At 41.6% G+C, this 23288-nt stretch overlaps 1 protein-coding gene across 7 annotated transcripts in view; it reads left to right on the top strand.

Moving 5' to 3' along the window:
• The window catches only part of dennd2da (DENN/MADD domain containing 2Da), a 51645-nt gene that overhangs the window by 16293 nt on the left and 12064 nt on the right, over nucleotides 1–23288 (top strand). For 4 of the 7 annotated variants that reach the window (XM_078254198.1, XM_078254195.1, XM_078254196.1 and 1 more), the window contains exons 4-8: nucleotides 1984–2049; nucleotides 13801–13848; nucleotides 14812–14907; nucleotides 19574–19746; nucleotides 22478–22590. In XM_078254198.1, the coding sequence (XP_078110324.1) occupies nucleotides 1984–2049; nucleotides 13801–13848; nucleotides 14812–14907; nucleotides 19574–19746; nucleotides 22478–22590 (496 nt within the window). Of the gene's footprint in view, nucleotides 1–1983; nucleotides 2050–3740; nucleotides 4180–13800; nucleotides 13849–14811; nucleotides 14908–19573; nucleotides 19747–22477; nucleotides 22591–23288 lie in introns of those variants that run through there. The other 3 variants (XM_078254197.1, XM_078254200.1, XM_078254199.1) reach the window with 3 other exon arrangements.

Here is a 23288-nt window from a genome sequence, read left to right as displayed (position 1 = left end):
CATCCTCCAGCTCTGCCTCTACCATAGAGGGCGTATTAGTCGGATTTAGGAGTTCCTCAAAGTGCTCCTTCCACCGCCCTATTACCTCCTCAGTTGAGGTCAACAGCGTCCCATCCTTACTGTACACAGCTTGGATGGTTCCCCGCTTCCCCCTCCTGAGGTGGCGAACGGTTTTCCAGAAGTACCTTGGTGCCGACCGAAAGTCCTTCGCCATGTCTTCTCCGAACTTCTCCCACACACGCTGCTTTGCCTCTTTCACGGCAGAGGCTGCAGCCCTTCGGTCCCTTCGGTACCTTGCAACTGCCTCCGGAGTCGTCTGGGATAACATATCCCGGAAAGACTCCTTCTTCAGTCGGACGGCTTCCCTGACCACCGGTGTCCACCACGGTGTTCGTGGGTTAACGCCCCTTGAGGCACCTAAGACCCTAAGACCACAGCTCCTCACCGCAGCTTCAGCAATGGAAACTTTGAACATTGTCCACTCGGGTTCAATGCCCCCAGCCTCCACAGTGATGCACGAAAAGCTCCGCCGGAGGTGTGAGTTGAAAGTCTGTCGGACAGGGGCCTCCTCCAGACGTTCCCAATTTACCCGCACTACCCGTTTGGGCTTACCAGGTCTGTCCAGAGTCTTCCCCCACCCCCTGACTCAACTCACCACCAGATGGTGATTGGTTGACAGCTCCGCCCCTCTCTTCACCCGAGTGTCCAAAACATATGGCCTCAGATCAGATGAAACGATTATAAAATCGATCATTGACCTTTGGCCTAGGGTGCTCTGGTACCAAGTACACTTATGAGCATCCCTATGTTCGAACATGGTGTTCGTTATAGACAATCCATGACTAGCACAGAAGTCCAACAACAAACAACCACTCTGGTTTAGATCAGGGAGGCCGTTCCTCCCAATCACGCCTCTCCATGTGTCTCCATCATTACCCACGTGCGCGTTGAAGTCCCCCAGCAGAACTATGGAGTCCCCGACTGGAGCCCCATGCAGGACTCCACTCAAGGTCTCCAAGAAGGCCGAATACTCTGAACTCAGAGTTTTCCCCCCCACAACCCGCAGGCGTAGGGAGGCGACCCTCTCGTCCACCGGGTTAAACTCCAACGTAGCGGGACTCAGCCGGGAGCTTGTGAGTATCCCCACACCCGCCCGGCACCTCACACCCTGGGCAACTCCGGAGAAGAAAAGAGTCCAACCCCTATCCAGGAGTATGGTTCCAGAACCAAGACTGTGCGTAGAGGTAAGCCCCACCAGATCTAACCTTCCCCCACAGAGAGGTGACATTCCACGTCCCCAGAGCCAGCCTCTGCTGCCAGGGTCTGGTCCGTCGAGGCCCCTGACCTTCACTGCCACCCCTTTTCCCCACGTAGATTAAAACAACTCCCATTGGTCCGTTGTCGCCCAAAAGAAGGCACTATCTCCAAATCCATGCGTCTTGAGGCCACTTCCGGTCACATGATCCTACCATGTGGGTGTTCTAATCTAGTCTGCACGACAGCAGGGGTCGGCTCCAAGGCTGATAAACAAAAGGTTTCTTCCTGCTCTGTGAACAAAGAGCTCCCTCCTGTATGCAAAGTGACAGACATGATCTAATTAACATAATAAGCTGCAGAGTAAATTGTGAAGACATCAAAACATAAGCGTTGTTTTAAGTTACATTTTTTGGGGGCTTTTCCGCCTTTAATTGACAGGACAGCTAGGTGAGAAAGGGGAGAGATAGATGGTTTCCGGGTTAGCACTCCACCAATCAGATGGGTCATTTGAGTCCGACTGCCGGCAGTGCCCGCCCCGTCGATTGTACATGTCAAATCGGCCAAAATGAAGGCTGACGGCCCCTCGGACGGACGACGGCACGGAACACACCGAACAGACTCGAGTCACTGACCTCGCCAGACTGTCCAACGGCCGATTATCGGCTTAGTGTGTCTCGGACTTTAATGAAACCTTGTAGACATCAGTTTTTTTGTTTCTAATCCTAGAGTCAGTCCCAGATGAAGACGGTGCCTCACAGCATTACTGTCCCCAGGACCTGGTGAAGAACACAGGTATGTAAAGGTAACAGGAGCAGAGTGTGTGGCATACTACATGAAGCCTAGGATTCTTTGAGGCAGCGCACTGTTAAGTCACGCTTGCATTAGTCTGGATCAACAGGAGTACGTATGCAGGGTAAAGCCCCCTGGCCTTCCGCAATATGTGTGTCGCCGCTCTCAAACGCTGTTTCGCTTCGGGAAACAACAACAAACTTCGAGCAAGCAAGCTACACGCTGAAAATGGCAAGTTCGGAAGAAATGTTGGATGGTGCAACAAGGCGGGCCTGCTTGGTTCTTTTGGGGAATGATTGTAAAGATTTATTAGAAGATTAGAAGAATATGTTTAGGGCGTTTCCTCTCTAACTGGGACGTTTTGGGACTGATTGGTGGGATTGCTGTGGACGAAGTACACACGGAGATACACTGGTAAGAGATAATGAGGTTTAACTATGTATCAGCTGATTTAAATATCTCACGTTACAGTATTGTGTCAACAGTTAACTTCATGTAATATTGTATGTGGTGTTTTCTTTTGCGGGGTGCAAATGTTCCACCAAAACCAGTTCCTTCCCGAGACTATTCAGCAGAGCCCCCGTCGCTGCCTCTGGAGCTTAGCGCCGCCCAAGACGACTGTGATTGGTTTAAAGAAATGCAAACAACCCAGAGCGTTTTTTTTCCTCCTCTCCCAGAATGCATCTGTGGTGTAGCCAGACTTTACTGCACAGCGCTGTGGAGAAAAGTCCCCAACTTTATTAAAGTGTGTTACTAAATTACTGTTGTACATATTTTTCTTTATGTCTTAGCTTGAATGTTTGGATTTGTATAATTTAAACCTGCGCTACTGGAAATGTTCCTGACAAATAAGCTGTTTACTAGGGGTATCGATACAGCATAGTATCGCAATATTTTCCGTGGCAATACTGTATCGATACACAGACGCCGAAGTATCGATCTTTTATGATATATGTGTTGGTCAGTTTGTCTGCTTGACAATCCCTTTTTGCAGCAACACAATTGAAGTGAGATGAACAAACAGAGAAATGTATCTTTTTAGGTAAAACAGATGTTGACAAAGTTTCCTTTTGGGGACATCATTTGAAATTGGGAAAGATTTGAAGTTGGGAAAAAGGTAATGAACTGCAATATGTTTAAAATCGCAATAATATCGTATCGTGACATAAGTATCATGATGATATCGGATCGTAACCCTGAACCCTTGTTCCTCAGATGTTAAAAGTTGCACTTTTGATAAGGGTTTGCCTATATTTCTGTAATATAATAAACACTGTTACACTTTTTGAAACTATTTCAGCTTATGTAGGCCTATCAGTGCTTTCTGAAAATATTAACCGTGAGGATACATTTTCATACCGTTACATCCCTATACTTGACAGATGTAAACTTTACTTTTTTATAACTGTTATGTGGGTATTTCTCTATTTACAAGCTCAATCTCAACCTGTCTTAAAAGTCTTTTCAAAGTACAAAGAAAGAAAGAAAGAAAGAAAGAAAGAAAGAAAGAAAGTAAGAAAGGAGGATGGTTAGTTAGTTAGTTAGTTAGTTAGTTAGTTAGTTAGTTAGTTCCCTGACATTTAACAGGTTCCTATGAAAGAGAAAGCCATTCTGGCCTGAGTCACTGCCAGCTGTTTGTTGGTTCAGGGTTACAGCTGGAGGGAGTTACCTTTAGTTTTTATTGTTGTTAAGCTGTCGAGCTTCTATGACATATTTAAGCTGTTTATTTTAAACTTGTGACTCACTCGATTCAGTTCACTGGTAGCGAACCAGATTCCCCACTACCGACGACAGGAATTGAACTGATAAAACGACAGTAGGAAAAACATGATGTGCCGTTTTTCGGACCTAAATTGAACGCAACACAAGAGAGGACCGCTTGGGCACGCTCCAGCGGAGAGCTCTTTCAGTCTGTGAAGCACGCCGGTCAGTGGTGAATGCGAGCCAGGATGCTGGATGATGTACGTACGGGAATGGAGACACAAAGTGCCGCTGTTGTGCTACTAAGTTTACCGACGAAAACAGCTGAAAGTACTAACGTTACAGTGCGTGTGTGGAGTTAAGCAGCAATGAGTGAAACGGCTATAAGGAGAAGAAAAGGACCCGGATTGACGAACTTTATGAGCAGATGGAGTAAGTATCGGAGAACCGACACAGCCGAAGTTATCCACTTTAATGTATTTGACTGGCTTAGTCTACGTAGGCTACATTGTACCCATTCTACGTGAAATCCAGATTTAAAACGCACAGAAGAACAGTTACAAAGATGATTTGCGTAACCGTGGAACGATGTTTCTACTACGTAGGCCACTAGCATACCTGTCGGAACAAGTGCGATGTTGACATGCCTCGAGCAAGTTGTATATCTGCGAATTAAGTTGTCAACCACTTTATGTTAAGAAAAACTAGCTGGTTAATTCACGGTCTCCTACTGTATGTTTTTTAGCTGAATACTGTGGACAGATAAACGGAAATAAAGAGCAGCATGCTGAAATATAAACACGCCGAATGGACTCCGATTATTTGTTTTGTACGTTAGCGCTGCGAACATAGAACCTCAAACGAAGTTTGGTGTGATTACAGAAGTTAAATCCACTTGTTTTTAAATGAAGTTTGGTGTGATTTACAGAAGTTAAATCCACTTGTTTTTAACTGAAGTTTGGTGTGATTTACAGAAGTTAAATCCACTTGTTTTTAACTGAAGTTTGGTGTGATTTACAGAAGAAGAGGCATTGGAATTTAAATTTTTTATTGATTTTAATGTATTTCGAACATGTAAAAGAAAACAAAAAATGTCATACAGAAAATAATAATATTACACAATGATTTTTCTTCTTTTCTTTTTGACATGTCCGATAAGCTTAACTGAAAGGTTCACGGTGTCAATACAAAGCCAGACTTTTGACCGTGACAAGTGATAAGTGCACATAGCCTACTTCAGCATGTTGTCTAACTTTATACCTGAGCCTCGGGAGCTAAAAAGACATTCAGATATGTTTTTTTTGTTGCAATCAGTTCAATAAACCGCCTATAATCAATAAGCCACCTTTTTAATATTTGAAGTCGAACATCTTTTCTCCCAGCAAACCCCATGTGAGGCTCTTCATGGCTGGCTACATATTAAGCCAGGAATGTGGCTGTTGACACAGAAAAGGATCACTGATGATACAGAATGTAGAAGCTAAAATCACGGACGGCTTTTTGTATTTTTTTATTAATATACAGGTTGCAGGTATTCTGAAAGAAAAAGAGCACATGAAGTTACAGTACCCAGGCAGTTTTAGTTACTGCGCCATTCCTTTTCTTATAGATTTGACAGCATGGTGTTGCAACTTGTTCAGGAGCCTTTAGGGCATTTACACCCACATCATAGCTGAACGGCAGAAGCATGTAAGCTGTAGACAAGTCTGCTCTTATGTAATTGTAGAGCTACTCGATTATCAGTGGTGGAATGTAACTACGTACATTTACTCAAGTACTGTACTTAAGTACAGATGTTTAGGTACTTGTACTTTACTTGAGTCTTTTCTTTTCATGCCACTTTCTACTTCTACTCCGCTACATTTCAGAGAGAAATATTGGACTTTTTGCTCCACTACATTCATCTGAGAGCTTTAGGCTACGTTCAGACTGAAGGCAGTGTGGGCCAAGTGGCCCAAATCAGGTCAAGTGACCAGGTCAGACTTCTTCAGAAGTAGTGTGAACACTCAAATCAGATTTAGACCACTTCCCTATGTGGTCCTGAATCAGACCCAGGTCTGATTATTATCAACGCGGCCGCAGCGTGAACAACCAAGGAGGATTTGATGCGACTTTTACGTCAATCTACATTTGTCACAATTATGCTCCGGTGGGAGTCAGTCCTAGACACAGACAGTAACATTAAAAACTGACAGAAAGTTTTGAATAAACTTCCTCCACACAGACCTCTGTAGTGAATTTTCAGCCATAGCCCCGCAAAAGGCCAAAATAACCAACTTGTTTCTCTTTCTCTTCATTCTCCTCCTCCTCAGCACCTGCTCATTAATGTTACGGCTGCCATTACACAAACATTTTGAAATAAAAGCGAAAATGCTGACTTCCTCCATGACCTCCCTAACGTTAGTGCAACAGCTGCTGCGTCTGATGTCATTGTTATTGTTCTTTTTATCATGCGGGTCAGTTCGAAACTGCAAACAGTTCACGCTGGAGTCTGATAAAGGCCACATTTTAAAAGGTAATGTGAACCGCCAAACAAATATTGGGATCTGAGCAAAAAATCAGAATTAAGCATTAAGACTTGCGGTGTGAACATAGCCTTAGATTACTAGTTACTTTACACAGTAAGATTTCTGCACACAAAACACATGTAGTTTGTAAAAGATGATGTTTTATTCTAAAGTAAACTAGCCAACAACATAACGGGCTACAAGTCCAGCTGAGATGATCAGACCGTTAAACACACAGCTGGTTGGATCCTTTGGATTTTTCTGCATCCAGTACTTTGAATATTTTTTAAGTACATTTTCCTGACAATACTTACATACTTTTACTTAAGTAACATTTTAAATGCAGGACTTTAACTTGTAACAGAGTAAGTAAAAGGATCTGGATACTTCTTCCACCACTGTCGATAACATAATCATAATCGCAACAATTTTGGTCAATATTGATAACACACTTCCTTATTGACTTCTGGAAGAGATGTTGCATTTGTTGAAGTAAAAAAACAGCGAAACAGTTAAACCACCTTTGAACTGTGACGTTTCCCTTTTGAACTTTTGGAATCCCCCCCCCCGTCAGAACACGAGACAAAATATGAGTTTACTTGGCATTTTAGGCCTTTATTTGACAGGACAGCTGAAGACATGAAAGGGGGGAGAGAGAGAGGGGGGGGGGAATGACGTGCAGCAAAGGGTCACAGGTCGGAGTCGAACCTGGGCCCACTGCGTCGAGGAGTTAACCTCTACATATGGGCGCCCGCTCTACCAACTGAGCTATCTGGGCGCCCCGGCGGGGAGTCTTTTAGAGCATTTCCTGCATTCTGATACACTTTATGCACCAATTTATGGTGGAAATGTCTTTATGTGAAGAAAAGGAAAAAAAGGACTGTAAAACTGAGATCCCATTAGCGCTAGCTTCACAGCGGAGCGTTCAGGTCCAGTCACAACAATGCAGCAGCTTGCTTATCAGTGAAAGCTGAATGTATAGAATATTGCGTCTGTGGACAAGAGGAGTTGACTGCTGGAAGTCAAAGATGTTTTGGCGCTGGTGATTGTCCTTTGGCGCTGTTGGTCGGGGGGACGGGACGCCAAAGAATTCTATATGCAGGAAAGACCGTGCCTAATAATAGTCTATGTTTAGAGTAAAAAAATGATACTTTTTAAGTTAATCTTGATCGATTTATAAATATGCGAATACAGTTGATAGAAAAAAATGAGTCAAATCTCTGTGGTCAACACGGAGTAGCTACAGCTACGTCTACGAGCTTCCACTGAGCTAAAACGGCAGTTGTCAGGGCAGGTTTTAGAGTGCCTTTGTGCCTCTTAACAGACACAAAATGCAATTAAAATGTCTGTGCAACATGAACAGGGCCCTTACGTGACAACAAGATGCGTTTTCAATTCAGACATTGTTTAAATTCACCTACCCTGTCTCTATCCTGCCGGTAGCTAGCTCGCCCTGCTAGCTGCCTTGTGTTTAGCCAGGCTTATTCTGTGAAAATCATCACGCAGCAGTTCCGTGTGTATTTGTAGATCATCCATTTGGTGTGTGATCAATCTGGTGTTGGTGAGTAGGAGGCTTGACATTGTCAACCTCTGTGGTAGTTCCTTAGCTTAGCCGCGCTAGCAGGCCCGACCGGCATCCTCGCTTCTGATTTCTCCCCGCCTTCGCCACTGAGCGCCCGGTGGTGTGGCTATGTCCTCCAGAGGACAGGTCATGCCTTCGCAACGAAAACTTGAAGTTTATTTCCCCCTCAAAAATGGGTAATTGAGCACTGTAGTGGTTATGACCATATCAGTGACTATAGCCGCTTTCCGACCAGAGGGATTATTGCAGTTCCTAGAACATAACGTTCCTAGAAGCCTTTTTTTCTCATGTTCCGACTGGACCAATTTGGGGATTATTAAGTTCCTCTGGCCGCAGCTCCTAATTCAGGGCAGGGTCTTTTCGCTGTTCCCGTTCCCCCAGAGATACCTGTTGCTCATCTACTGCTATATACAGTAGATGTAGTATTTAGTTCATACTTTGTTTGGTGTATTTGTTTTCTGATTTTAACGCTATAAAGACCGTTGCCGTGCTTGCATCACTCCCTGACTTTTCCTATAACTACGTTCCTGTAACTACTTGGTCGGAAAGCGGCTTATGTAACTACATGAAAACGGGGCAAATGATGTCTGTGGCTTGCAAGGATTGCTTCTCGGAGCGATCTGCACACTGTTTACCTTTTTCCTGCTACACCGGGACTTCAGCGCGAGACTACAGCTAGCCTTCTCTAACGCTAGCCTTCTCTAACGCTATCACTGTGCAAAAAAAAGAGAGTGGCGAAAAATGTGGATCGGTGTTTCCCAAAATCCCAAGATGACGTCCTCAAATGTCTTGTTTTGTCCACAATTCAAAGATATTCAGTTTACTGTCCCAGAGGAGAGAAGAAACTAGAACAATATTCACAAGCTGACATCAGAGAATGTCATAAAAAATGACTTAAACTGATTTCATTGATTATCTAAATAGTTGGCAAATAATTTAATAGTTGACAACTAATCGGTTCATCTTTGCAGCTCTTATGTCAAGAGTTAAAAGAAAGCCCCTACAGCCTTATGAAAGTTTTAGCTGTACGCTATATGTAACATGTTGTCTCGGCAGCCGATTGAGTGCAAGGTTGTGCAAGGTGTTGGCTGGGGAAACCGTGCCATTGCTATTGACACAGTGCAAACACATCGTCGTGACAACAGAGGTTGTTTAAGGCAAACTTTGGGCTTCAGTGAAGGTTGTTCTTGAACCAGACTGAAAGTGAAACGTAGACAGTGTCTTGTTTTCTCTACTCCAGTTGTAGGTCATCTAGGACACATTCAGTTCAACTAATTCTTCATGTTCTGCTCATTCAGCTTTTTAACTTTGTAACTCAACACATACATCGCAGTGTTTTCCCTCAGTTTGTGAAAGACTTAGGTGCGCGTATTTGGCGAGGGGATTTTGCGTCTCTTTGTAGTTGTGTTGTTTCTTTTCGGTCATTTTTGTTTTCATTTGGGGTCATTTGAGGTCTCTCCGTGGTCATTGGGCGTCTCTTTGTAGACGGTTTGTGTCCCTTTTGTGGTAGTTTTGCGTCTCTTTTACACATCACTTTGGACCGTTATCACCATATCTGTGTCTAAAACGTTGGAGAAGCTAGAGCACATAATAAATAAATTACTCTCAAAATGCTTAAGGACAAAACTTTGCTAAAAAAAAAGTCCAACTGCAATTATTAGATCTGAGAAAAGTCTTTTAGTTTCATTCATTCTAAGGGCTCAGGTGCTGCACCTACACCTTTATAATGGCGGAGAAAACCCTGCATAGGGTTGGGATTGTTTTCCAATGCCGGTTCACATTGACCACACACACACACACACACATACACATGCACATATATACACACACACACACACACACGTGCACATACATACACATATATACACATACATACACATACATACATATATATACACACACACACACATACACATATATATACACACACACATATATATATATATATATATATATATACACACACATACACATATATATATACACACACATGCATGCATGCACACATACACATACATACACACACACACACACACACACACACACACACACACACACACATGCATGCACACAAACACACACATACACACACATACACATATACAAACATACACACATGCATATAGAGACACACACACACACACACATACACATATACACATACACACATGCATGCACACAAACACACACATATACAAATATACACACACACACACACACACACATATACACAAACGCACACACACACACACAAACACACATACAGTACTGACTTAACTTTTGGAGAAACGCAACCCGATGCACGCTGCGGTGGCCACATATATAACCTGCAATCAGTTGGTGTGGTTTGAGGCGCTGTAAGAGTCCTGTACAGGAAACAGGAAACATCACTGCCTCTATTGCTGCTACAAGAAAGTTGTGAAAACACCCAACAACAAGCAGTGACCTGCCCGGGAGTTTGTGGAACAGCTGACTGTTTCCTCAGTCCCTCCGTCTCTCTTCGCAAAGTCATGAGGCCATGTTGAAATATAACAGAAAGTTAGTTTTATAAGTCTTACCTACTGCACCTTTAAGTACATTTTCCTGATGATACTGACATACTTTTACATAAGTAACATTTTCAATGCATGACTTTTACTTGTAATAGAGTATTTTCACAGTGTGGTATTAGTTCTTTTACTTAAGTAAAGGATCCGAATACTTCTTCCACCGCTTCAGATAATGAGTTTGTACTTTAAAATCTTTTTACTTGGGTAATTTTCTGGCAAAATACATTTCTCTTCCTCTCTGTTCTTTCTTTTTCTTTGTCTTTCTCATAAGACGAGTTGTGACATCTGCTCTTTTGATTCATTAGACGTGAGGAATTTTCTTGTTTGTAATACCAACATTTAAGAAATCAGAGTTTTGTGAGGTTTACAAAATGTAGATGAAAAACATTTCTTCACTTCAAATAGTTGATTTAAATATGAAATCAAATGAACTGATGCCCGACATCGATTGTATATTTTGAATAGTATTCACCAGCTTTTTGCTAATGCCGTTCATTTACCATCTGAAAGATGAGGCAGGCAGAATGTTCCTATAGAAAGCTGTTTTTTCCCCACATGACCTGAATGCAGCACAAGTTTGAAAATTCTTTCCTCAGGGTCTGAAGTATAAACAGATGATTCAGCACTGTCACTGCAGTATACACAGGAGACTTATAAGGAAGACGGCTGCTGTTGTGGTTGGTTTAATCTTCTAGTAAAAATCATATGTTCTACAATAGTTTTGCATTGCCCAAGAATTCACTTCCACTTTGAAAAGACTGTTAAAACAGACAAATACCCACAATTATAAAATAATGTTCCCATCTGTCAAGTAGTTTTTAGAGAACTAACAGCGCGCATATTTTCCCAATTAACTTTCAGATTTTTGCCGTCGTACTGGTAGGAAGTGATATGTCCTGGACATATAGGGGCACAACAGGGATTTAGTAACACACTTTAATAAAATGACACAGTCTCACATTGCCAGCTCTATCTCCACAGGGCTGTGGAGTAAAGGTCTGGCTACACCACAGATGCATTCTGGGATAATATAAAAAAAATTGAAGTATTTTTGAGGTTTAACTGTAGCTATACACATAACGTGTGTGTGTGTGTGTGTGTGTGTGTGTGTGTGTGTGTGTGTGTGTGTGTGTGTGTGCGCGCGCCCCTCTCCTCTAATCTGACCCACAGGAGAGTTTTCCATCCTCATACCTAAACCAGAGAAGGTAACGGTCACAGTTTTAAACACATTTAACATTGGGAAAGTCCTGTGTTTCTTTGACCCCCCCCCCCCCAACCTGCCTCCTTACCAGGACATTTGGCGTAGGTGAAAAAACCGGTATGGGTTTGTTTGCATTTTTTAAACCAATCACAGTCGTCTTGGGCGGCGCTAAGCTCCAGACGCAGCGACGAAGGCTCTGCTGAATAGTCTCAGGAAGGAAGTGGTATTGGTGGAACATTTGCACCCCGCAAAAGAAAACACCTCATACAATATTACATGAAGTTAACTGTTGACACAATACAGTAACGTGAGCTATTTAAATCTCCTACCAGTGTATCTCTGTGTGTACTTCGTCCACAACAATCCCACCAATCAGTCCCAAAACCTCCCAGTTAGAGAGGAGATGACCTAAACTTATTCTTTGTAAATCTTTACAATCATTCCCAGAAAGAACCAAGCAGACCTGCCTTGTTGCACCATCCAAATCTTCTTCAAAACATTTGTAGCGTGTAGCTTGTAGGGCTGGACTTGAATATTTGACTTTGATTTGTTCGTTGGGTAGGTATTCGTTTTTCAATTTTGGGATTTGAAATTCACTTTGCTGTTTTGTCGGGATGAACAGCTAGCTAAATGTCCGCTAGTCACTGGTTAATTTATGCAGCGCTATGGCATCCATCTCAGCCAAGAACGGAGTAATGTTGAGTTACAAGCGAGCAGTCTGATGTTTGTAGAGGTTGGTGTCGTTTTCACGCAATTTCGTAAAGGTAGGTAGGTAGAGATGGTGCATAACGCTAATTCTCTATTGCGGCGCTGGCTGGCTGAGCATGCATTCACACACACTGTCGTTCCGTTTATTTTGAATGCCTGCGGCAAAAAATCGAGACCGATTCAACTTTTGGAGAAACACAACCCGATGTCCCGCTGCGGTGGCCAGTAGTGCAACCAGAGATCAGACTTGTTGGTGTGGTTTGAGGCGGTGTGAGAGTCCCAAACAGGAAACATCACTGCCTCTCTCTCTGCCACAAAAAACACCAAACAACAAGCCCTTTTGCGCTCTTGTACTCAGTGTGTGAGATTTTTTAGTATGTCCAAAATCTTAGTATGAAACCCATAGTACATGAATTGCATACTATTTCCGGTAAATATTACAGAATGCGATACTGGACACTAGCCCGGCATAAATATCCCACATTGCAATGCGGTAGTAACGCCAACGTTCATAACAGACAAACAGACAGAAACCAAGGCAGCTCTGTGACGTCAATAACGCTCTAATTTACATTTGAACATATTTAAACGACTGTTGGTCTAGTTATTCGCCTCTTTCAGTAATTTAAGCACAATCTGGCGATGCTGCTGGAGCGGAGGTCGGCAGGGGTTACCATGGTTACGTGTCTTCAACGGCAAGGAGGCTCTCAGGAAGTGACGTTGCAGCTGAGTGCGTCCGAAAAGATACACTTTTGCTAGTTTGACGGCGGAAAAAAGGGTCCGTGCGCCGGACGCATGGTTCAAAAGTGTTGTACTTAGTGTCTTCATTAATCAGAGGTGTGTTTTGGGCGTAACATGCAATCAACCAATCAGAGATCATCTCCCATTCCCTTTAAAAGCCAGGCGCGTTTGGACCTTGGAGCATTGCTGTTATGATGGAGGATTTGCACCGTAATATTTGTATTTGTAATCTTCTGCATGTGTGTGTGCTGCTGCACTTCCCTTAATGTGTGTAACAAGCATAGTGTGCGCGCGCTGTGCACGAGCCTAGGAGCATTTTGCTGTTAAAAAAACAATGAAATGCTGCGTTATTGACTTTAGACCAGGTTTTTGTTGGTCAATGGCGCGATCACTTCCCGCTGCCTCAATTAGGAATACGCCCAGAATGCACCTGAACACACCTCCCTGTAAGACCAGCACGCAAAGATGGGCGCAGGTGCATTTGCTATTTAAACGGCGCGGGCGCTGGACGGGAAATTGACAACTGCGTCTGTCTTAAACTAGCAAAGACACTTGCGTCGGGCTTTGCGCTGCGCCGGGTGCAAGATAGAGCCCTTGGTGTGTTTCACCCCACTTTGGTTAAAGGTAAAAGTGGACGGAAACAGTACATGAAATTTAGTATTTTATAAGCGATGCAGGTAACAGTATTTAGCGAACATGGTTTGTAACAGTGAGTCAATAGTCTCAGAACTGTGTATTCACCCAGCTTTTCTCTGTGTTGTCCAGGTGAGCAGCCCAAAGCTAACCTCGCCTCTGACGTGGCTGGTAAACACAGTAAGTACAGGAGCTGGAGGAACAAGTTAGCTCAGCTAGTTTCTTTTATACTCTTTTCTCTTGACTGTAAAGATAAGATTAGCTTTAATCATGTTACCTTGGGTAGTCTTATAAAGGGTTCATAATTGTCTTAAAGGTACACTGTGTAGGAATTTCTCCCATCTAGCAGTGAAATTGTATTTTGCATTCAAACGAATAGTGCTCTCTAGCGCCTCGCTTGTTGCAACTACGGTAGCCGTTATGGGTTACGTTGCCTTTTTAATTCCCTTTTTTGCTTTTTTTGGCGACGAGGATTCCTTCTCCTGTGGCTCAGCATAAGTATGATCCTTCTTATCTGTATTTACATTGGACTTGCCCGTCCAAAGTAAATACAGATTTTTTTTCGCTTACGAGGATAAGTCAGATCACTAGCAGAGGTCATTTGACACCAATGAGGACATATTTCTGAATGAAGACATTGATTTTAGCTGATAAAATACTTACACTACACAGTGTACATTTTTAAAGGATCAAAACTCAGTTTTTGTGAGTATTTTACCCTCCGTTGTAGGCTTGAGGAGGAGAGCAGCTGTTAGAATCGATTCCAATGACGGCAAAAAAAATGCATATAAAAACATTTACAGACACTTGAAGGCATGGTTGGTAACTATTTCCCGTATACACTTTTTAATGTATTTATTGAGATGGTCTTTGTACCCCGACAGCAATAAATAACTTCTGGGCTCTGATAAAGAAGCGAAAAAGATCCGTCATCTGTAGCTGCTGTAATCCTGTAACCCCCCCTCAATCACTTCCTCGCCGTCCGCTTGGAAAGAACCAATAAAATATATGTTCATGTTGTGAGTTGTATGTTTAGTATTTTGTTAAAAAATGACAATCAAAAGAAGTTGGTAATCACAAAACAAACTCGCAGGGTAAGTGAATGTTTTTGTGAACGTTCCAGTGTTGATTTTGTTTCTCCAGCAGCGATCCCATCCGGACACAATGAAGGTGGACGACAAGGAGCCCTCAAACGCTTTAGTGCCAGGTTTCCCTCCTTCCGCAAAGGCAAAAGAGATGGTGAGTATGACATCATGATGTACTGCCGATTCAATTCTTTCTTATGCGATTCGATAGTATTGAGTATTGCGATTTTCTTTTCCTTCTTTAACAAAAACACAAGTTGAATTAAACATTCGTAGAGAAAAGCTATCATGAGATTAGGGTTGGGTATCGTTTGGGTTTTTTCCGATACTGCTGCTAAATTGATACTTTTAAAACGGTGCCAGTGCCTGAACCGAAATATATATAATATATTTATAATGTATATAATATAAAAAAGGAGCACAAAACGACAGTTGGCGACATTAAAGAACGGCTTGTTTATTGCTAAGGCCATATGGTCAAAATTAAATGATTGATTAATAATGTAATAACAATAACTTATAACAATGACTTATTTCACCAGTAAATTTCTGGTAAACGACAAAAACAAGCACCAGATGGGAAAAGGGTATTTAACAATAACTTTGAATGCACCACAAGGCTGGTGAGTGAACGCACCGTCTGTGTTGTTTTTGCGACAACAGCAGCTGCAGTCAGACCGTTACGTCCCGGTGCTGGAATCCTCTACAGGGAAATACAGTCACACTTTACACCGCTTAACGTAAGCTGTCAGCACTTCAACCATTGGGTTTAATCCAGCTACTAGGTAACGGTAACGTAGCGTCCCGTGCAGCGTTGCTTCTGAAAAAAAAAAGAAGTCGGGCACCAAAATGAGGAAATTTACTACCATTTACGTCGGAACCGGTGCCCTATTGGCACCGCGTTTCGGTACCCAACCCTACATGAGACATTTCTAAAAAAAAAACTAATAGTTTTCTGAGAAGAATGCACATCACATGTCAGTCTGACATTTATTTCATCTGTAAAGAAGAACACAACATGGATTTTCTGCGTTTTCGGCTTTTGGCATATGATGTAGTCGCCGCCGGCAGTACCGTATAAACAGAATTATTTTCTTATTTTTCTTGTCTAGTGTCAAGTCCAAAAAACATTACATGCGTGCATATCCATCTACAGTATGCATATATTGGAGAGTTGACTTATTCTTCTAACTATATGCTCTGGATACAATTTATTCAATTTTTCTATTTGGTTTCTGACTGTTTGAGTTTTTCCATTCCCAGTGTTTGATCTATTGTCTTGTACCATGCTTTAAGATCTGGGGGTTTGGCTTGTTTCCAAAGCCTGGTCACTTGCTTCAGTGCCATTAAGCTGACCGTTTTAAATATGTATCTGTCCCTAGCATTGATCTTGAGGTTTGTATTAATACCCATAAGATAGATAGAAGATAACAGAAAATATTGTGGTGAATCATTGGTAATGATTTTTTTAAATTGACACAAGGGAAAATAATTGATTTAAAAAAAAAATGGTCGCAAAAAAAAAAAAATCACAATACATACCGTGTTTGATTTATCTTTCCCACCCCTATTACATCACATTACCACATCAAAGACAAATGCTCCACTCCTACTTTTACCTCCTTGTGTACTGTTACCTTCAGTTATGTTATTTGCCGTCTACATGATGACAGATTAACAATTAACCCAAAATACTCCTGCCAACCGCTGCGGCTGATGGCAAACCACACCCACACCACCACAGTATGGAATCAACTTGTAAAAACCTTCCTCAACAGCCATTAGAAATGACTCCAGAGTTGAAGCAACACGTATAAGTTTCACCAAAGTATAGGGGTGGGGGGAAAAAAATCAAGCATAGTATCGCAATATTTTCCGTGGCAATACCGTATCGATACACAGACGCCAAGTATCGATCTTTTATGATATATGTGTTGGTCAGTTTGTCTGCTTGACAATCCCTTTTTGCAGCAACACAATTGAAGTGAGATGAACAAACAGAGAAATGTATCTTTTTAGGTAAAACAGATGTTGACAAAGTTTCCTTTTGGGGACATCATTTGAAATTGGGAAAGATTTGAAGTTGGGAAAAAGGTTATGAACTGCAATATGTTTAAAATCGCAGTAATATCGTATCGTGACATAAGTATCGTGATGATATCGGATCGTAAGGCCTCCCGTGATTCCCACCCCTAGTAAAGTATAGATTTCTTACAGCACATTTTTCTTGGGTTTCATTACATTGTGTTTGGTTTTTTTCCGGTGACTCTGTGTATTTGTTGTTGGGCTGTTACAGATGTAATTTGTACAAGAATACATTTACAAACGGCTCTGTCTGCGTGGCGACGATGTTAACCCTCGTGTTGTCTTCCCCGTCGACCGTGCAGCTTTTTGTTTTTCTGGGTCAAAATGTTAAAAAGAAAAACGTTTTGGTCGTCTTTTTCGACACCTTTTTCGAAGTTTCTGTCAATATTTTTCGGCACTTTTTTGACTTTTTTTTTTCTTAAGCTTTTTCCATGTTTTTGTCACTTTTCCTGACGTTTTTCAAGATTATCCTGACTTTTTTCAAAGTTTTTGTCACCTTTTTCAAAGTTTTTGTCACTTTTCCTGACGTTTTTGTTACTTTCTTCTGTGCTTTTTTTTAAATGTTTTTCCTGCGTTTATCAATGTTCTTTCATCAATTTTTCTTTGCATGCTATAAAAATGAATAAAACACCAACATTCAATGAAAGTAGTGAACTGATTATTTATTTAACTTGTGAAGAGTGTTTTAGGGAACCATCCACGTTATTTTGTTTTAAAATTTGGTTGAAAGAAACCCAAAATTCTGATATAGAAACTTTTTGAAAATGGGTCAGATTTGACCCGAGGACAACTGAACACAACTGACTCACAGCGGAGGCAATCATTCCAATTAACATGCTACTTTAGTGTTTTTACCAAAACGTTACTCGGCTGAGTATAAGATAAGACATAAGATAAGATAATCCTTTGTCTGTTACACAAGGGTTACAGAAAATGTTCTTTGACAAGGCTCCAGTCACAGAGACATATCAAAACAAGATATGGGGGTGTTAAGGTATCAGCTGACTATGGTGTTCATTTTGTGCTGTTCAGTATCGCTATTGCTGAGGGGATGAAGGATTTCTTGTAGATGTTTTTTCTGGCCAGTGGTACCTTGAGGCAGCTACACACCGGGCCGATAATCGGCTGTCGGACAGTCTGGCGAGGTCAGTATCTACTAATTTAATCACATACAGTATAACCTAAGACTTCTCTTCTAAACTCATTTCAAGCACAGAAACAATTCGTACAACACATCAGAAGTTAAGGTTTGATTTCAGAAGAGATTTGAGGACGTTTCAAAAAGCCAACGTCAACGCTTCAGCGCCAAATTATCTCTTTACACATCGCTCTAGAGAAAATGTGGGCGTCACTATACGGAAAGCTGAGTTTGTTCTGAACATTTTGATATGAAACACATGGATCAGTTATATGCAAATACCTTTTAAAAAGGGGAATTTAAGAATATGTGTGAAAATTCTTTCAGAGGGTTAAATCACTTCAGAGAAACAGGTTTTTTTTTATTTTTATTTTTTCATTTATTATACAGGAAAGTTCAAAGTTACAATATAAAAGGGCCTGACTCAGTTTAAAAACTGTTTTCCAGCAGGTTCCTGTTCTGCAGAAACATAGAACATTAAACATTGTTACAGCACATGAGGACAGAAACACATGTACAGGACATTAGCGTGGGCTAGACAGATACAGACAACTAGAGCAACAATACAGACAGTGGTAACAAGACTTGGACAATACATTGTTGAACAATCAATGTGTGCAAGTGTAACTGTCGAGAAGGAACAGTTTGTATGCCTTTTTGAAATATGTGATAGATGGTAGTGCTCTGATGTGATGGGGAATGTCATTCCAAATGTATGTATGAAAAAAAGGATTTCTGACCATAGTTGTTTTTGTATGGGGGGACTGGAATGAATGCCTGTGAGACTGATGTGGTGAGGCGTACTGGTCTCATATTGTGTGCAGCAAGTGTTGGTGAAGTGCTATTTTGAATCTGATGTCTGATTGCAATGGTGAGACCACTTTGGAAGATTACTGTGGATCTTGAGAGCTCAATTGTATAGTCGTGCTATTGGTTCAGTAATTTCCTTAGTGGTTAGAGACCGATTGGAAGACAGTAGGACATTGTTGAAAACACAATTGCATGTAGGGAGGTTTCAGAAACAGAAAAGGAAAGATGTGCTCTAATCTTATTATACAAGTGGAACATATCATATCTATTTAAATCAAACCTTTGCGAGGCAAATCACGCCTACTGATCCTCTAACTACAGATGGGCGAGCTTGGAGTGTCTAAATGTATTTATAAGTGTGGTAGGAGTAGCACCAGCAGGCCTAAAACACACAGAGACACAACGCTGCCAGCCTGAGAAAAATAATCCAAAATGTTCAAATCACAGGACCAAAACATATGATAAAAGTTACCTTTTCGCCAGCACAGAAAAGACATTTCATTGTTCATTTTATGAAGTTTTTCAGGTGTGAAATAAATTCTATGTAGAGTTTTGAAAAAAAGAAAGTTTGTGCCTCATGAAAATATATATATATATATATATATATATATATATATATATATATATATATATATATATATATATATATATATATATATATATATATATATATATATATCTCATGTCTAAATCCTTTTCCCATGTACATCTATTGGCATCTGTGCTTATAGTCAACATTTAGAGATTTTTTTTGACATGCTTGTATTTCTACATTTCTGTGTAAAAGTCAAAGACGTTGAGCCGACAGAGCCGCTGGGCCCGGTGGTGGCAGACAACGCATCCAGGCAGCACCGCTACGCCAGCGGTCAGTACTTCTTTGAGTATCTGGTGGTGGTCAGCCTCAAGAAGACCAAAGATGGCAGCAGCTACGAACCTCAGATCACCTACCAGTTTCCCAAGGTCAGTGTGATGGTAGCCTAGTAATCTAGACGCACCCTAGCGGCAGCAAATGTTATTTGCAGCCAGGGTCGTTTAGCAGTTCTCCGTTGGCTTGCGAGCTGGAAAAACCAAACTCTAGTCAGGCCAATCACATCGTGTATAGAGTCGGTGGGCGGGGCTTAACATAATAACGGCAGAGTTGCGACGGTTCCGTGTGAATTCCCTGCTACTTGAAAACAAAGAAGATGGCTGCCGCTGCTGGCGAACAGCGGCCTTTTGAATCGGCTTTGGCCGCGACTCTGGAAGACTTGGAGTTCAGCTTTTCTTTGAGAAAAGAACAAAGAACGGCACTGAAGTCATTCTTAAAAAAGGAAGATGTGTTCGGAGTTTTGCCGACCGGATGCGGCAAAAGTTTAATCTACCAACTAGCTCTGGTTGGTTGTAGCGCTAGACCCAACATCTTGATGGGTCGGGCTTGTCAGGCTAGTGTGATGGGGCAACGCAAAACATATTTACAATAGTTCAGCCTAAAGTGTGATTTAGGCTTATGCGTTAAAGTGCCCATATTATGCTCATTTTCAGGTTCATAACTGTATTTTAAGGTTGTACCAGAATAGGTTTACATGGTTTCATTTTCAAAAAACACCATATTGTTGTTGTACTGCACAGCTCTCTCTCACTGCTGCAGATCCTCTTTTCACCTGGTCTCTGTTTTAGCTACAGAGTGAGACCTCTTTTCTTCATCTTCTTCACTATCTTTGATTGCACTCGCACATGTGCAGTAGCTCAGATGTAGCTCATGTCAGCTAGCTAGCTCCATAGACAGTAAAAGAAAGGCTGTTTCTCCACCTTCAGTCAGTTACAAGGCAGGATTAGCTGGGAGACTTCTGAATGAGGGCGCACATGGAAGTAGTTCTTTAGTAGATTATGGTGAACTTGTGTGTGTTGTAGCAGTGCTTTGCTATTGAGAACGAGGTAGCATGCTAGCGTTAGCATTAGCGTTAGCATGCTAACGCTAATGCTACGAGCTAACGGTTGTGGTTAGCCAACTCGTTTCGGCTTGTGACGTCACAAGCCGTGCCGATTTTGAACAGCTCACCCGGAGACTGAAGGCAGGACACATTCAGAAACCGTATCTCACTCAAAACAGCATGGATGGATTTTTTTCAAAGTTTGTATGCGTGTGGAAGCACCAGAGACACAAAAGAACTCCCCAAATCCCAGAAAAAGTGTTTTTTTCATAATATGGGCACTTTAAATCTACGCCGTGGCTACGTGCGTAGGTACGTGGAGACACAGACCCTACACCGTAGCCTGACGTGCACCTCTCGAAAAATTAAAGTTCAAAATTAAAAAATTCAAAGCTACTGCGCGTGTGCGACTGCCAACTAAGATGTTACAGCAGTGAGAGGTCTCACTCTGTAGCTAAAACAGAGAGCTCAACACACAGGGTGAAAAGAGGAGCTGCAGCAATGTGCAGTACAACAAAAATATGGTGTTTTTTGAAAATAAACCATGTAAACCTATTCTGGTACAACCTCTAAATACAATTATGAACCTGAAAATGAGCATAATATGAGCTCTTTAAGTAGGCTACGACGAAAGCTCCGCGTGGAGCCTCCGCAGAGTATATGACGTTTAAGAAAGGTTGCTTTTCAGCAGTTTGGTCCATTTTAACGGCATTTTTACATTGGATATAACAGATCCCCATGTGTTTCATATCAAAATGTCTGAAACAAACTCAGCTTTCTGCATAGTGACGCCCAAAACTGTTCCAGAGCAATGTATAAAGAGACAATTTGGCCCTAAAGCTGAAATATTTCTCAAATCTCTTATGAAAACATACCTACGCTCAACTGTTTTGGTGTTTGAAATGGGTTTACAAAAGTCTTGGGTTTCACAAATGTAGCGTAATATATGAATAAAATATTAAATAAATGTCTAAAATGAAATTTTGTGATATTGCTTTCTGAGTAGGAGTGTTGTCATACTTCACTTGGACTCGCCGATTAAATCCGCCCCAAATACAGGAAGTGAACCAAGAAACAGAGCATTTACTAGCCTACATTTTCAACTTTGCACACAATTTACTGACTTGTATATGATTTAAGGGACGATAACTTTCAGATCCATAATCTATTCTGAGCACACATCGCTGGTCGTCTGTGTGACATCATCATCATCTCTCTCTCTCCTTCTCTCGCTGTCTGTCAGCTGATCACATTGTTCCCCTTCTTCTAAATTATTAGAAACCCTGAAGTAGAACCTGAAAACCCGAGAGGTTATAAATCTGGTGTTGCTCCATTATTAAGTGTCGGACAGTTTGACTCAGATGTTCTGTCCAATAGACGAGTGACCGTTTCCACCGCGTGACATTCGTTTACAATGTTTGGTGCGTTTCACCAAGTGCAGTGTGAACGCAAACCCAACCAAATAAACATTTTTTTTTTTAAATGTTGCAACTTCACCTCCGAATTGCGAGTCCACCGAACTACAGGTGTGAAAGCGCCCTAAGAAAACCGATTTTTAACTAATTAACTAACTCTTTCAGTTTCTGTGAGTGATATTTATGGATGTCAGATATGTGTGTGTATGTGTGTTTGTTGTGTTATGGTTGTCTAAGCTACTGAATGCCTAAAATGTCTGTCTGTCTGTCTGTCTGTCCTTTTTGCAGCAGCAGAAATTCACACACTAAAATACACATTCTTTTAAATAAATGGATTAACAGAGGTGTGTGGTTGTTTACTTTCAGAGAGATGGGATGGCGAAATTTCAGAAGGAGGAGGAGGAGAAGACACTAAAGGCCCTCACCCTCTTTTGTTTCCCAGAGGGCATCAACTGGGCTCCTTTGACAGAATATCACAGGTACAACAGCTCCTCTGTTCCATCACGTTCTTTTATTCCTGCATTAATGCTTCACGTACAACAGTGACTACGTTTACATAATGTTCCGGTTTTTGCCCTTATTGCGAAAAGCACAATAGTCCGACTAAGCTGTTTACATAGCTACATAGAAAGTGAATATTCCTCTAATATTCCTGTGCATGTAGCCGTGCAAAGTACTTTTTTTTTTTTTAAAGTTTCCCAGCGGTGGAGGACTTGTTGGAGCGTGTGAACACAGCGTCCCTCTTTTATTCCTTCAACCAGCTTCTTGAAAAGGTCGGCGTAGCGATGTGAGCTCATATCCAAAAACCTGTAGATATCCAAGTCTTTGATAATGTTTAAAAGTAGCTGTGTTTCTCCTTCTTATCAGGTCTGCAGCCTTGCAAACTGTTGGCTGGTTGGTTTGTGTACAGCAACCATAGCAACGCACAGAGCTGACCATAAGCCATAAACTGCAGTAAAAACTCAGATTAAAAGCATATTCCGAATGTGCTGTACACATGTCCAAAGAATGCTTCTAAAGCCTGAATAATACCAGAATATCCCACATGTCTTAATTGGAAAATGCTATATTCTGCTTATTCTGAATATCCAACTGAATTATGCTGTTTACATGACCCGTATCAAATTCTGAATATTGTCATATTCGGAATAATGGTGGAATAATAGTGTGCATGTAA

Source organism: Sander vitreus, chromosome 7, assembly GCF_031162955.1.
Source record: "Sander vitreus isolate 19-12246 chromosome 7, sanVit1, whole genome shotgun sequence".
Lineage (NCBI taxonomy): Eukaryota > Metazoa > Chordata > Actinopteri > Perciformes > Percidae > Sander > Sander vitreus.
This window is presented reverse-complemented; position numbering and strand designations above follow the sequence as displayed.